Genomic DNA, 13,380 nt, shown 5'->3' with positions numbered 1-13,380 from the left:
GAGAATAGAAAGAACTAGAAACAGATAAACAAGAAAAGAGTGTACTCTTACTGTCACACCACTTGTAAGCTAGTCTTTTTACAAGGAACAATTCATATTAAAAGTAAATAAGACTTAGCATGTAGAAATTTTTGAAATGGTGTATCTTTGGCTATGTGTATTTTCACCAAAAAAAAAAAAAAGAGGTTGAGAAGTTAGAGGGTTGATATGTTGTTGGGGTTGTTAACCAGTGTTATAAAAGAACATGTGTACTTCTGTTTCATGAGAACTTATTTGTTCTGTAAGCCTTCACCTGAAGTACAATTAAAAAAAAAAAAAAGACTTAAGTCTCTTGGTAATTGTATGTAGAAACATAGGAGTGCTTAGTACAAATAGGGTCATTAAATGCTTGTTGACTGAATGATTAGCACTTCTGAAATTAATTCCTTATAAAATTAATATAGATTAAAAGAAAATCCTTAATAATATAATTGGAAGGATTTGGGAGTAATTACAGAATTCAAATATTTATTACAATAGGTACTTGCATGAGTTACTTTTGTGCCTGGATTTTAAATATTTTAATAAGGAAATGAACACCTTTCAAAAATAAAACTAGATTCACATTCATTTCGTTTACCTTCTAAATAGTGAATAGAGAAATATATTCAAATAAGGATTAAGTCTTTTGCCCTTAAGAATTCTTTCAGGAATTCTTTCACTGAAGGCAGTTTTAGCTAGGGTACATATTGCTGTGGGTTCGTAGTAATTGGATTTGACATAATAGAATTCTAGAATGACTCAGCATAGTACTTTGTTCTGTCTTCATCTTGCCATTCTCATAGGATTTTAGGAGTATATGTAAAGGTTGTATAATCCAGTCCTATCTAATGTTTGAAACTTGAAACATTGACAGCCTTCCTTAAAATATTGTATATAAACTTGTGTTCAGAATAATTTTTATAACGCTTTTATCTTTCAAGAATTGAGTATTCTTTTATGGTTAGTCTTCAGGCAATTGGTTTCTTATCATTTTAGTGTGCTGATTTATATCCAAGACAGGGCCGGCAACCAATACATATTTCTAAAACTCTTTGATCAGATCTAGGATTTATGGTAGATTAAAACCATAGAAAGTTCATAACTTTATTTTCGGGTGCACCTTAATTTTTATCAAGTTTATACATGCTTTATAATGACAGATTTTGTATAAGGGAAATCGAGTTCCATATTACCCTGGTTGCTCTAGTTATTTTTTAAGTCCAGAGTTTTTTTGTTTTTGCATTTCTACGTATGAACTCTTACTAGTGTCATCCGGGAACTCTGAGAGGTAATAGGCCTGGAGAATCTGGGTCAGAAGAGAGAGCCTAATAAGGAATTCCTAAAGAAAATGACAGTCTTAAGCTGTGGATGGCTTTTCTTAAATCTTGCAGATCTGTTTTACTTTGACTCAATCCTAATTTTGACCACTTGAGTAATTCCTGTCAGCATTAACTGCCTCCCCTTCTCCCCCCAAAAAAAGAAAAACGGAATGAGTGTTTAAGATGAGGGAAAAAGAATTAAGGACATGGGCTGTATGTTAAGATTTGGGTACCTAGTTTTCTGCAGTGAGCTGTCTTAGTCTCTGTGTTCTGTAGCTTATTTTATGTGGTAGGGAAAAATCAACCCATGATAGTACAAAGGAGATCTTTGTGATGATGGAATAGTTCTGTATCTTGATTGTAGTGTTGGTCACATAAATCTACACATGTGATAAGATCACATAGAACCATATCACTGTGCCAGTGCCAGTTTCTTGGTTTTGATTTATACTATAGTTATATAGGCTGCACCCTTTGGGGAGATCTGGGTAAAGGTACATGGGACCTCTTTGTACTGCATTTCCAACTTCCTTTGTATCTATAATTATTCCAAAATAAAAAGTTAAAAAAAAAAATCAACCCAAGATTATTTAGTTGTTTCTATGTAGGATTCTAGGAAAAGTATTAATAAGCCATAGCTGCAGTACCTTTTTCTCCCCCTAGTTTAATCTAGCCATATCCTGTTCACTGTCATTTAGCTTATTATAGGGCGATCAACCATTCAGATTTGCCTGGGACGGAGGAGGTTCCCAGGACACAGAGCTTTCAGTGGTAAAACTGGGAAAGTCTTGGGCAAAGCAGAATGAGTTGGATGAGTTGGTCACCCTATTTATGGAAGACATTAACTGGAGAGAGGCAGCCTGTGGGCTGTTACTGATAAAGAGGTGGTTTAACTATTTGTGATTCCATTCTGCTCCCTCCCATCTTGACTATCAGAGGCTTGACTTTAAATCTTTGTGTACTAATGCTGCTGGGAGTATTTCTTGAAGCTTGTGTCTGCCTTTTTACACATATAAATGTTTCTCAGCCTAAAAAAGTCCTGTAAACTCTTAGATGTTTTCATCTCATTATGTGTTCCATAACTTTTAGCATTGCCATTTTTCCTTAGTTAACTGTATTGAATTTTAAGATATTCTTATGGTGCTAGATATAACTTTATTTACATGAAGGAAAACCACTGACAACTTTATGAAATATATAATCCTTTAATTTTTAAAAAATAAAACCAAGTTTAAATATATATTATTATTTGTGAGTTGGTTTGACTTATTGATGGAGAGGAATGCAGTCTTCAAATATAACATCAAGGCATGAGTTTTGAAGTAATAAGTATAAACTAATTGAAATGTTTGTTTTCTATTTCTTTCCATCTACACTGTGTGCTTTTTTATTCTTCTTATCTTTGAATTTCTCTTAAAATCTCAGGTACTTAATGTAATTTTATGTATAGTGTGTTTCTAATTACCACCAATACCAGCTGCCATTGAGGAAATTTTGACTCATGGCTACCCCTTGTTTGTCAGAGAAGAACTGTGCTCGCTAGGGTTTTCAAAGGCTGATTCTTTGGAAGTAGATCACCAGGCACTTCTTCCTAGGTGCCTCTGGGTGGACTCAGACTTCCAGTCTTTCAGTTAATAGCTGAGTGTATTAACTGCATCATCCAGGGACTCCTTCTGTTTACCAAGACAACTAAAATTATCAAGTGATTATGGACGATTACTAGTATGTCCTCTGCATAGTGAGTTATTAGACCCCCCGTGCACAAGAAAAATGTAGTAGAAGCTTGGCCTATGTTGGTATATTGAATCACTCATATTTGGAGATGCTAAAGTAGAGGAGAAGAAAGAAGAGGGAGGTAGAAATGCATGTAAGGGAGAAAATAAAAAGTATGAAGTTGCTTTATGGGGGGAGGAGGGACCAGTGTTCTCCTTTCCATGTAAATTCTTAACCTTTTTTGGGTCTTCGACCCTGTGAAAATGAAATGAGAACTTCGCGCTCACTCCGAAGAAAAAAGCTATTGTATTTTTGTGCGTCACTCCATATTTGAAGAACCTCTGCTAACATGGCATGTGGGTAGGTCAATGGGAACTTTATCGACTGAGAGAAAACCATAATAGTCTGCATTTTTATAGCAGGTTACTGTTTAGAATACACATTGGCATATGTTCTTATTTGATCTTTTAACAGCCTTAGAAAGTGGTTGTATAGATTTCTTTATTCCTAATTTAGATTCAATAATTGAGGCTCTAAGAAATTAAAAGACTTTCCCAAGTTCACGTGCTGCATAAACAGCTTATCTTTTGAGTTAGCAAATAGTGTGCTTATTAAATGCCTGCCAGGTTTTAGGTTCTGTGCCAGATAGTGGGGCAAAGATGACAGAGTTGTCCTTGAAGAGCTCATGGTTGAGGAGGGCAGTCTGACTTGTAAACATTTAGCGTGAACCTGCGTGTATCTACTGTTCATTCAGAGCTCTGTTTAAAAACTCTGCCGTGCTGGTTTTTAGGGAATACTAAAAAAAATTTCATTAAAATGAAAATGTTGCTATGTACTAATTTCCAGGTTTGAAAAGTAACTTGATCATTTGAGTTATTACATAGAAGTTGAGTGTCATCACAAAGCATGGTTTATAGAGAGTGGGCATAGACTGTAGGAAGAGAAATGTTAAGTTGAATGCAAAGAAGAACTTGATGTCCTTTATAGTGTTCAACACTGGAGAGGGCAACTAAGTGAAATCAGAACAGTTTAAATTGTTTTTCAGGCTTTTTATGATTTTCTGTTCAGAAGTGGACATCATCAACATAAATGTAAGGAATAATTTTGTGGTTTTGTTTTGAAGCATTTTTTTGAGATAACTGATGACCAATTTGACTTCCATACATACTGCATGAGAAAGATGACCCTTCGTGCCTACGTTGACCTTTTGAGATTAGAAGATATACTCAGAAGACATGCCTTCTATTTCAAGGCTGCTAGATCAGCAATTGAAATATACTTGAAATTGTATGATAATCCTTTAACCAGCGAAAACAAACAACAAGAAATAAACTCAGGTAACTGAAAAGGAACTTCCTTAAAAATGTATTTTTAAAAAGAACACCGAATTTCAGAATCATTAACATAAATGATCCAATGCCAAATGAATGTGAAGACATTAGATAACTGATCTGCTAAAACCAGAAAGTGGGGGAGGCTTAAAAAGTGGGATCGTGTTCTGTAGCTGATGCTTCCGAATTAGCAAAATGAAATGACTAGCAATCTTTTATTTTTACCTTCAGTAGGGCCAATTCAGGAAAAACAGAAATGTCTACGTGCTGGGTTCTTTTTTTTTTTTAAATTGTGACTGAAAATAGCTTTGAGCTCCTTAGGGAAAAATATATATTCTTACACCTTCCAGTGCCTGCTTTATTGAAAATAAGAATGCCAGTGAGAATATCTGTACAGCTTTAGTGCACTAAAATGTTAACGTCTGTGAATATTTGAGAAACAGTAGCATGGAGGCAGATTTGGGATCTTTCATTCCTAAATATTTTTATAGTGTTTAGAGACCACAGTGTGTTTATGTGTGTTATCTCACTTATCCTTGAAATACTCTGAGAGGGTAGTTGGTGTTATCAGCCCTGCTTTACAGTTTGGAACTTGAGACTGGGAGGGATGAAGTGATTTGCCTGAAGTCCTGTATTATGTACCAGGCAGAGCTGGGGCTATAATTGGTTAATTTTAGTCAATGCAACATTTACTCATTGACTTTTATATGCCTGGTTTTGTGCTAATCACTGGGAATACACTTTCTAAAAGCTCTTGTGTAGTTGCCTCTCCCCTCCCCACCCATCCCCAAAGCTGTACTAATAGCATATGTATTGCAGAAGAATATGAGGAAAATGGGAACACTGCCTTAGTAGAACTTTGGTTCATTTGGATATTTATAGAAAACCTGTCTGCCAAAGAATTGAAGAAAATGCTTAGCAAGCAGAGAAGAGCTCAGAAAAAGGCTAAATTAGAAGAAGAGAGAAAGCATGCAGAAAGGGAACGTCAACAGAAAAATCAAAAGAAAAAAAGAGAGGAAGAAGAGGAAGAAGCCAGTGGTCTCAAGGAAGAACTTATACCTGAAAGATTAGAAAGGGTGAGATGAATTTACTGTCTTATGTTATTTGGTAAAATTTATGTTATTGGGTTCAGTTCTGGCCATAAATAGGATTTATTTAAATCTATAAATCAGAAGCCATTTGTAATGTTTCAGGGTCATTATGATAAATATCAGTGATCTTTGATAATATGCAAATTTTGTCTGATACAAATTATATGAAGAATTCTTGTTGTAAGCAGCAGAAAGATGCCCAACTTCTAATCCCTGGAACCTGTCAGTATGTTACTCTACATGGCAGAAGGGAATTCAGGTTGCTAATCAGTTGACCTTGAGATGGGAGATTATTCTGGATTATCCATATGGGCCCAGTATAACCACAGGGGGCATTAAAAGTGGAAGAGGGAAGCAGAAGAGGTCAGAGTGATGTAGTGTAAGAAGTACTCAGCCTGCTGTTGCTGGATCTGAAGGTAGAGGAAGGGGGTTACAAGCCAGAGAATGTAGGCAGCCTCTAGAAGCTGGAAAAGGCAGGGAAATGGATTCTCCCCTAGAGCCTCCAAAAGGGAACAAAGTCCTGACAACAACTTGATTGTCTCACCCAGTGAGACCCATGTGAGATTTTTAACTTCCAGAACTGTTAAGATTCTAAATTTGTGATTTTTTTTAAAGCCAGTAAGTGTGGTAATTTGTTACAGCAGCAATAGAAGACCAATACAATTGCCTGTTAAAAATAGAAGCATTTTATAGCCCTTAAACTGTTGTTGTGGTGTGCCATAGAGTAGATTCCAACTCTCATAGTGACACTAGAGTATGAGGTATAAGATAGCTCTTACTAGATAGGTTTGAAGCTACAGAGAAATAGCACCTCATCTCCAGAATTTTCTCAACGTGTCAGTAGTTATTCAGGGACCATATTTAGGGAAATATTTACCTTTCTGGTTTATTTACTGTTAAGTATGAGTATTTTAAATTTATCATTGCTTTTTTTTAAATTTGTGTGATACTATTATATTTGTCCTGTTATTTTAGATGTTTGTAGTGTAAGAGGCTGTCAGTACTTGGTGTATCATCTCTTTAAGTATATGGAATAATTTTTTGTATTTTCTTGAATTTTTGTAAAATTATATTGATTTTATAATCAGAAAAAAAACCACAGAGCTGTTTCCATTTTGAAAATTGTTTACTGTGTACTTTGAATTTCTTTATATAGTTTTTAAATTAAAAAAAAATTTAAATAAGTTTTGCTGCTTATTTGTTTATATAAAGAAAACTGGCTGAATTATGTTAGCTAGATGTTTAGTATAAAATTTTAGAGGAAATTTTACTTTTATAATTTTTTTAAATAAATTTTTTTTCCTTTCTGTTTCAAAATAGGTAGAAAATCCCCTAGAAGAGGCAATCAAGTTCCTTATACCTCTTAAGAACCTTGTTGCTGATAACATTGACACTCATCTATTAGCATTTGAAATATATTTTAGAAAAGGTAATAAGTAGTTTGAGTTTGGTTTTTAACCTTTAATTGCATCAGTGACCAGATTCAATATAATCTTCGTCAGTTAGATCTGTTTTGTTTCTTAGAGTCCCATTTCCTTCCATAAAAGTTCTCAAACCCTTTTTCCTTTGCTACCCTAAACTTTTCTGGGTAATAAATTAGAATACTACAATTAAATCCATTTTAAGAATAAGTTTGAACAGTCATACAAATTAGTATTTACCTGAAGCAGTCCTTCATGGTTTTTCAAGCTTTTCTTTAGAAAATAAAAGTTATCTTTGATAATGAAAGTCAGCTTTGAATTTTGCTTATAAATTTTATAGAAGAGGTAACATTTTGTTATTGAATTTTAAGAGAGGCTGACATAAAGTGAAGAAAATCATGTACATAAATATTGCTGCTATTATTTTTTATCTTTTTTTCTGATCCAGGAAAGTTTCTGTTGATGCTGCAATCTGTCAAACGAGCTTTTGCCATAAACAGTAATAACCCATGGTTACATGAATGTTTAATTAAATTTTCTAAATCTGGTAAGTATCAAAGATCATTTTTATACCATTTAAATGAAGATATAGCTATAAGTCAAATATGCTAGTAAAGCAATGCTAGAAATTAGTGCATTTTTAGACTAGAATGATCTGTATTCCAAAGATGTGATAATACTTGTATTATGTAGAGTATATGAAGCTTAGTAATAAATACAAAGGTATTCCAAATAATTTTTTTAGAAAATGCTTACCAAAAATATCCAAATGTTTTCTTTTTTATAGTGTCTAATCATAGTAATCTTCCAGACATTGTAAGCAAAGTTCTCTCTCAAGAAATGCAGAAAATATTTTTCAACAAGGATTTGGAAAGTTTTAATGAGGATTTTCTCAAACATAATGCTACCTCTCTTCAGCATCTACTTTCAGGTTAGTATTTAGCTGCCAGAGTTAAAATGCTTGTGGAAAAAAAACTAAAATGTGAGAAACGAACATTTGAAAAGATATTCATCCTCACTAATTATGAGAGAAAAGGAAATATATCCCAACCATACCATTTTTGTTGTTGTTGTCTGTAGATAGGAGACTAGTCTTGTAAGGATGTGGCAGACAGGCACGTTTATACTTGGCTGCTTCAGGTGTAAATTGGCACAGCCACTTGGGAAAGCAGTTTCTCAGTTTTATCGAGAGCTTACCTTACATGTGTTTTTTGATTTAGTAGTCACACATTTGTCAATAATTTTAAGGAATTAATCTAAAGCAATGAAATAACTAAGTGCAAAGATGTTTACTGAAATGTTATGTGTAAGTATGGGGAAAAGAAGAAAGGAAACAGATTTAATGTCTGTCCAGTAATAAGGGAAGCAGTGGTAGGATCGTAGGATGGAATACCAGGTGGTCATTTAAAATGTTTATTCAAAAGGCTTGTAATAACAGGAATAAATATTTTTATAATATGTATGCAGAATTAAATATACAATATAATCTCAACTATGTAAAAATATGCATGGGAAAAAGGCTGAAAGGTAGTATTTACCAGAGCTTAAAAGGGTGCTTTTGGGTGTTGTGGTTATGAGTTACTTATTTTTCCATGTATTTTTATTACTTTATGTATTTTTTACCTTGAGGATTTATGTATATCGTGCCTTGTTCAGGAAGGATTTTAGGCAGTTTATACAAATTCTTAAAAATGACAAGATGACATAAATTAAAACTGGATAAAAGATTGTAGAAAAAGGAGTGGGGACAAAATGAAGTTTATATTATAGTTAACACTCCTACTTTAAGCCATATATTTAAACATTTTAACCTAAACTTTCTTACTATAAAGGGAAAGTTAGCAGTTCTGGTATCTATTGGGGGAAAAATTAATTCCTCTGAAAAATTACAATACTTCTTGGTAGTAAGGGTGGGTAAGAATTTCTCTTTAAGAACATAGAATAATGGAAGAAAACATTTCTTTATTATAATTGTGTGAAATGCCTTTCTAAGCGTTATATGGAATTCTAAGGAAAGAGATAATTTTCACCATATAAAAATGAAGGCAACATAAAGTCAAAACACCAATGGAAAAAAATATTCACAGGTATATAACTGATAAAAAGCTAATTACACATAGAGCTCTGTCTTAGTCTGGGTTCTCTACAGGAGCAAAACCAGTGAAGCATGTATAGGTATATGTATAGAGAGAAATTTACTTCAAGGAAATGGCTCACACAATTGTGGGAGCTGGCAAGTCCCGAATCTGTGGGTCAGGCAACAGGCTGAAGACCTCTGCTGGCTCACGTGGTTGCAGGGGCTGATGAACCCAAAATTTGCAGGTCAGGCGGCACGCCAGAAGACTTCTGTAGGCTTACATCTATAGAATCCTGGAGGTCAGGCAATGTGTAGTGGGAGAGTCGAGAAGAAATCGAGCTTTGCCAGAACATCCATTTATATCCTAGAGGCAGGCCACAACCCCAAGAAAACTCTGCTTTTAACTGATTGGCTGCTCACATCAGATCACAAAATGGAAGGTGATTACATAGTCTCTGCCAAACCGCTGAGAATCATAGTCTAGCCAAGTCAACACATAACATTAACCATCACAAGCTCTTATAAATTAATAAACAAAAGCCCAGTAGAAAAATGAGCATAGAATATGAAGCATGTATTTTACAGGAGAACTATAAACCAGGTTTTATTTAAAAGTAGTTGTTAAAAATTACTTATCTGCCGTTGTCTCCTACCACCCTCCATGTGGCAATAATTTGTTCCCTAGATGTTTTATTTTAGAGCTGCATCTTTTTCTTTATGGTTTTGACTGGCGTGTTGATCGATGCCATAGAGCAGCCCATATTTACATTTTGAGTTATATCATTTCTAAGAGGAGGGTGGTTGCTGAATCACTGGTCTTCTGATAAATGTTTAACAGCCAGCACTTTTGATAGTAAAAGCCTTGATTTATAGGTTTTTTTTGTGATAAAAGTACTCCTTTTGCGGCCCCTGGGAGACCCTGGTGGTCTAGTGGTTAAGAGCTGCAGCTGCTAACCAAAAGGTTGGCAGTTCAAATCCACCAGGCGCCCCTTGGAAACCCTATGGGGCAGTTCTGCTCTGTCCTATACTACGAGTCAAAATCCACAGCAACAGGTTTGGTTTTTTTTTGGGTATTGTGACCCCCTAAGGAGCCCTCAACGTTATGGCAACATGTTTAGTTTGTTGTGTAGGGAGCCTTGGAGGCACAGTGGTTAAAGCATTTGACTGTTAACCGTAAGGTTGGCCATTCGAACCCACCAACTGCTCCACAGGAGAAAGATGTGGCAGTCTGCTTCCAAAAACACAGCCTTGGAAACCCTGTGGGGGCAGTTCTACCCTGTCCTATAGAGTCGCTATGAGTTGGAATCAACTCGATGGCAATGGGTTTTGTTTTGTTTTTTTAATTGTGGCCCCCAGCTTTCAACGGGATGTCACTGAATAGGGAGTTGGGAAGAGAAGCCACAGTTGGCTCTTGAGAGCTGATAGAGCTAGCTCCAGCCCAGCACTGGTTAAATACTTGGAAGCATAATTTACATCACTCCTCAGTGTAAATCAGATCAAATGTAAGAACATCAGAGTTTATTCGTTTTAAAATATCTTGATATTTCAGGTGCTAAAATGATGTATTTTATGGACAAGTCAAGGCAAGAGAAAGCAATTGCTATTGCCACTAGACTGGATGAAACTGTAAAAGATAAAAATGTAAAGGTAAGATTTAACAAAACATGCGTCTTTGACAACATCATTCATTCATAAGTGGGCCTTCAGAGTTATGCCTGAATTGGAATCTCAGCTCCACCAGTTTACCTGTGTGACTTTAGGCAAGTTAACCTCTTTCAGCCTCCTGTTCCTCATTTATAAGCTCGAGATGAAAATGTTACCTATCAGAGTTGATGTAAGGGTTAACTGAAATAATCAGCTGTGAAGCACATAGTGCCTGGTACAGGGTAGGCACTCAGTAAATGTGAGCTATTGTTATTAATAAAGGACATTTTCATTTTTACTGATCACAGTTTTAGAGGTTCACTTTTTTAGGCCAGTTTTCAAGTATTAGAATTTTACTCCTTTTTTTAAGGCTTTGCAAAGTTGAATTTTAATGTTACTTTTTTGAGGTGTGATTACTTAACTGTAGACAGCAGGAAGTTAATTTAGACTGAAGCCTCGTTGGCTTTCTCTTGGTTTTATTAACAGATTGCATCTTTTGATTAAAGTGATTGTTAACTGAGCCTTTTTAAAAAATTGTATTTTTCCCTTATTTCTATAGATTTTAATAAAGGTTTCTGAGGCACTGCTTGATGGTAGCTTTGGGAGTTGTAATTCCCAGTATGAAGAATACAGAACAGCCTGCCATAAACTCTTTCCTTTCACGTCTGCTTTCCTGCCTGCCGTGCACGAAGGCGACAGTCACAGTGCAGCACTAAACCACACAGCTATTAACTACGATGTTTTGGCAAATGAAATGTGAATTCTCTTAAACAGTCTCCTCTAGACTCAAGGCTGAATTCAAGTCAGGGTTTCTATTCCAGGGTGCATTCTAATATAGATAGGAAATGAAATATTTGGGTAGAATTTTTAAATGCAGTATTCTGTAAGCTTGTTTTATGCTTTATCTGACTTTGCCGATTTACATAAACATCTGTTAAAATTACCTGTTTATATTTGTACAATTTTTCTTAAACTTCCAAATTATTAGCATTGTAGTAGGTGCTGTCACTTCTATAAATGTGATGATTTCTTATTAAGCTAAGTTATATACAGTGCCACAATATTATTTTCTTTAAATCCTGGTTTCAGGGTTTATGATTTGATCCCTTGTCTTACTGGTTTGTTTTATTGCTGTTTAGTTGCTTGCTTTTTAATTAAAGTACATTAGTTTTAAGGTGTTAACAATATGGAACCCATCTTGACAGATACAGAGGTTTATTTAAAATTTAATTTGCCTTTTTTTACCTTAATTTTTCATAATTTACCATTTCCTTGTAATATCCATAAAAATGACACCTTCTGGTTGAATAAGGGTACTCCAAGTTTTATGTAGATAATTCAAAATGGGGGGACTGGTTTACTTCTCAATCATGGAACTTCACTGGTAAAGTTACTGCATATCTCTAAACAGTCTTGAAGACTCACAGGCAAGAATTATGCTTTCTTGACTAAATTGCTTTGAGTGTTAGCAGGTAGTTTATATCTGAGGGATGTGCTTCAAGGCAGCAGAATAGTAGAATATAAATTATAATGAAACGTCTGACAGCCATGCATTAACTATTAAATGCATTTTTATATCCCTCAGCAAAATGAGAGTTTAAACTGTTTAAGTACTAAAACATAGTATTGTTGAACAATGATTTTTTGGGGGGATAGCTTTTTGTTCTGTCTTGTACAGAAAACAGTAATGGAATCATTCAGTTTGTGTTTCTTTCAGAACTGTGTAAATATGTCTGTAACATTAATGCTTCCCTTTATGACAACTATAAATTCAAAAAGGGAGATTCTATTTAGACAAAAAATTCTAATTAAAATGATTTTCCTTCACCCTAATCTATTTAGATTCATAATTGTTGAGAGAAACCTCACTGTAAAAAATGCCAACCTATGTAATGATGTAATAAATTATTTTGTACACAGTTGCTTATTGTATTTGTGTCTTGTTTCGTGCTTATCAAAGCATTTTTGCAAAATGTTTTTTCTTTGGGGGAATAAAAGCCTGAACATCTTAATATTTTAAAGTTTATTAAAAAATGTAATTCTCATAACCACATGCCAGATATATTCTGGTGCCACAGTGCCTTGGCTTCTTCTTAATGTTTTAATGATTTTAGATATAGCCAACTTTGTCACTAAATATCCTGGTAAATACATAATTCATCATGTTACTTTCAGCAAGATGCTGTTAGCATAAAAGGTGCCTGTTCCACATAATGAATGTGGAAATTGTGCTTTCAGCAGCAGCCTTTTTAAAAGTATTGCATTAGGATCATTTAGAGTTTCTGAGCATTATGGGATGGATACAGTTGAGATGCGAGGAGTTAGATTCAAGGTACAGAATAGAAGATGTGGAATGGAGGGTAACTGGTGACACTGAAGTTAGAAACATTCATTGCTATGTCAGTCAGTGTACAGAGGTTGTATCTGTTCTCCCTTCTACTCCCACCCCACTTTGAGTATACATGTCATATATCTGGGGCATGGCTAGGGATCTTTGTCAGGATAAGGAAGGCAGGATTGTGTCATGTCCTTCTACCCCCTACGGCCTTATCCCACCCCCAGCCTTGAGAGAGCCGCCTTTTGCTTCAGGAAGGCTAAAGGAGGGTAAGGTTAAGGCTAAAGGAGAAACAGCTGAGAACCAGGTACTTGAAGTCTCTGGTTTCAAGAGAAAAGTAAAAAAAAAAAAAAAAAATGTAAAAAATCAGTTGTCCTAGGTGATTTGGCCAAGTTTACCAGAATAAAGGCATAGATTCTGTGATAACA

At 34.9% G+C, this 13,380-nt stretch overlaps 1 protein-coding gene across 3 annotated transcripts in view; it reads left to right on the top strand.

The window, feature by feature from the left end:
• The window catches only part of NAA16 (N-alpha-acetyltransferase 16, NatA auxiliary subunit), a 98,906-nt gene extending 85,918 nt beyond the window's left edge, over positions 1-12,988 (top strand). For 2 of the 3 annotated variants that reach the window (XM_004376616.2, XM_023731628.1), the window contains 7 exons: positions 4,177-4,390; positions 5,267-5,460; positions 6,796-6,904; positions 7,345-7,443; positions 7,684-7,827; positions 10,523-10,620; positions 11,177-12,987. In XM_004376616.2, the coding sequence (XP_004376673.1) occupies positions 4,177-4,390; positions 5,267-5,460; positions 6,796-6,904; positions 7,345-7,443; positions 7,684-7,827; positions 10,523-10,620; positions 11,177-11,377 (1,059 nt within the window). In that variant the 3' untranslated portion in view covers positions 11,378-12,987. Of the gene's footprint in view, positions 1-4,176; positions 4,391-5,266; positions 5,461-6,795; positions 6,905-7,344; positions 7,444-7,683; positions 7,828-10,522; positions 10,621-11,176 lie in introns of all 3 variants that reach the window. The other variant, XM_023731627.1, reaches the window with a different exon arrangement.
• Positions 12,989-13,380: the final 392 nt, after the last annotated feature.

Source organism: Trichechus manatus, unplaced genomic scaffold, assembly GCF_000243295.1.
Source record: "Trichechus manatus latirostris isolate Lorelei unplaced genomic scaffold, TriManLat1.0 scaffold00044, whole genome shotgun sequence".
NCBI classification, from domain to species: domain Eukaryota; kingdom Metazoa; phylum Chordata; class Mammalia; order Sirenia; family Trichechidae; genus Trichechus; species Trichechus manatus.
Note: the sequence above shows the minus strand (reverse complement) of the source record. Positions and strands in the feature narration are given on the sequence as shown.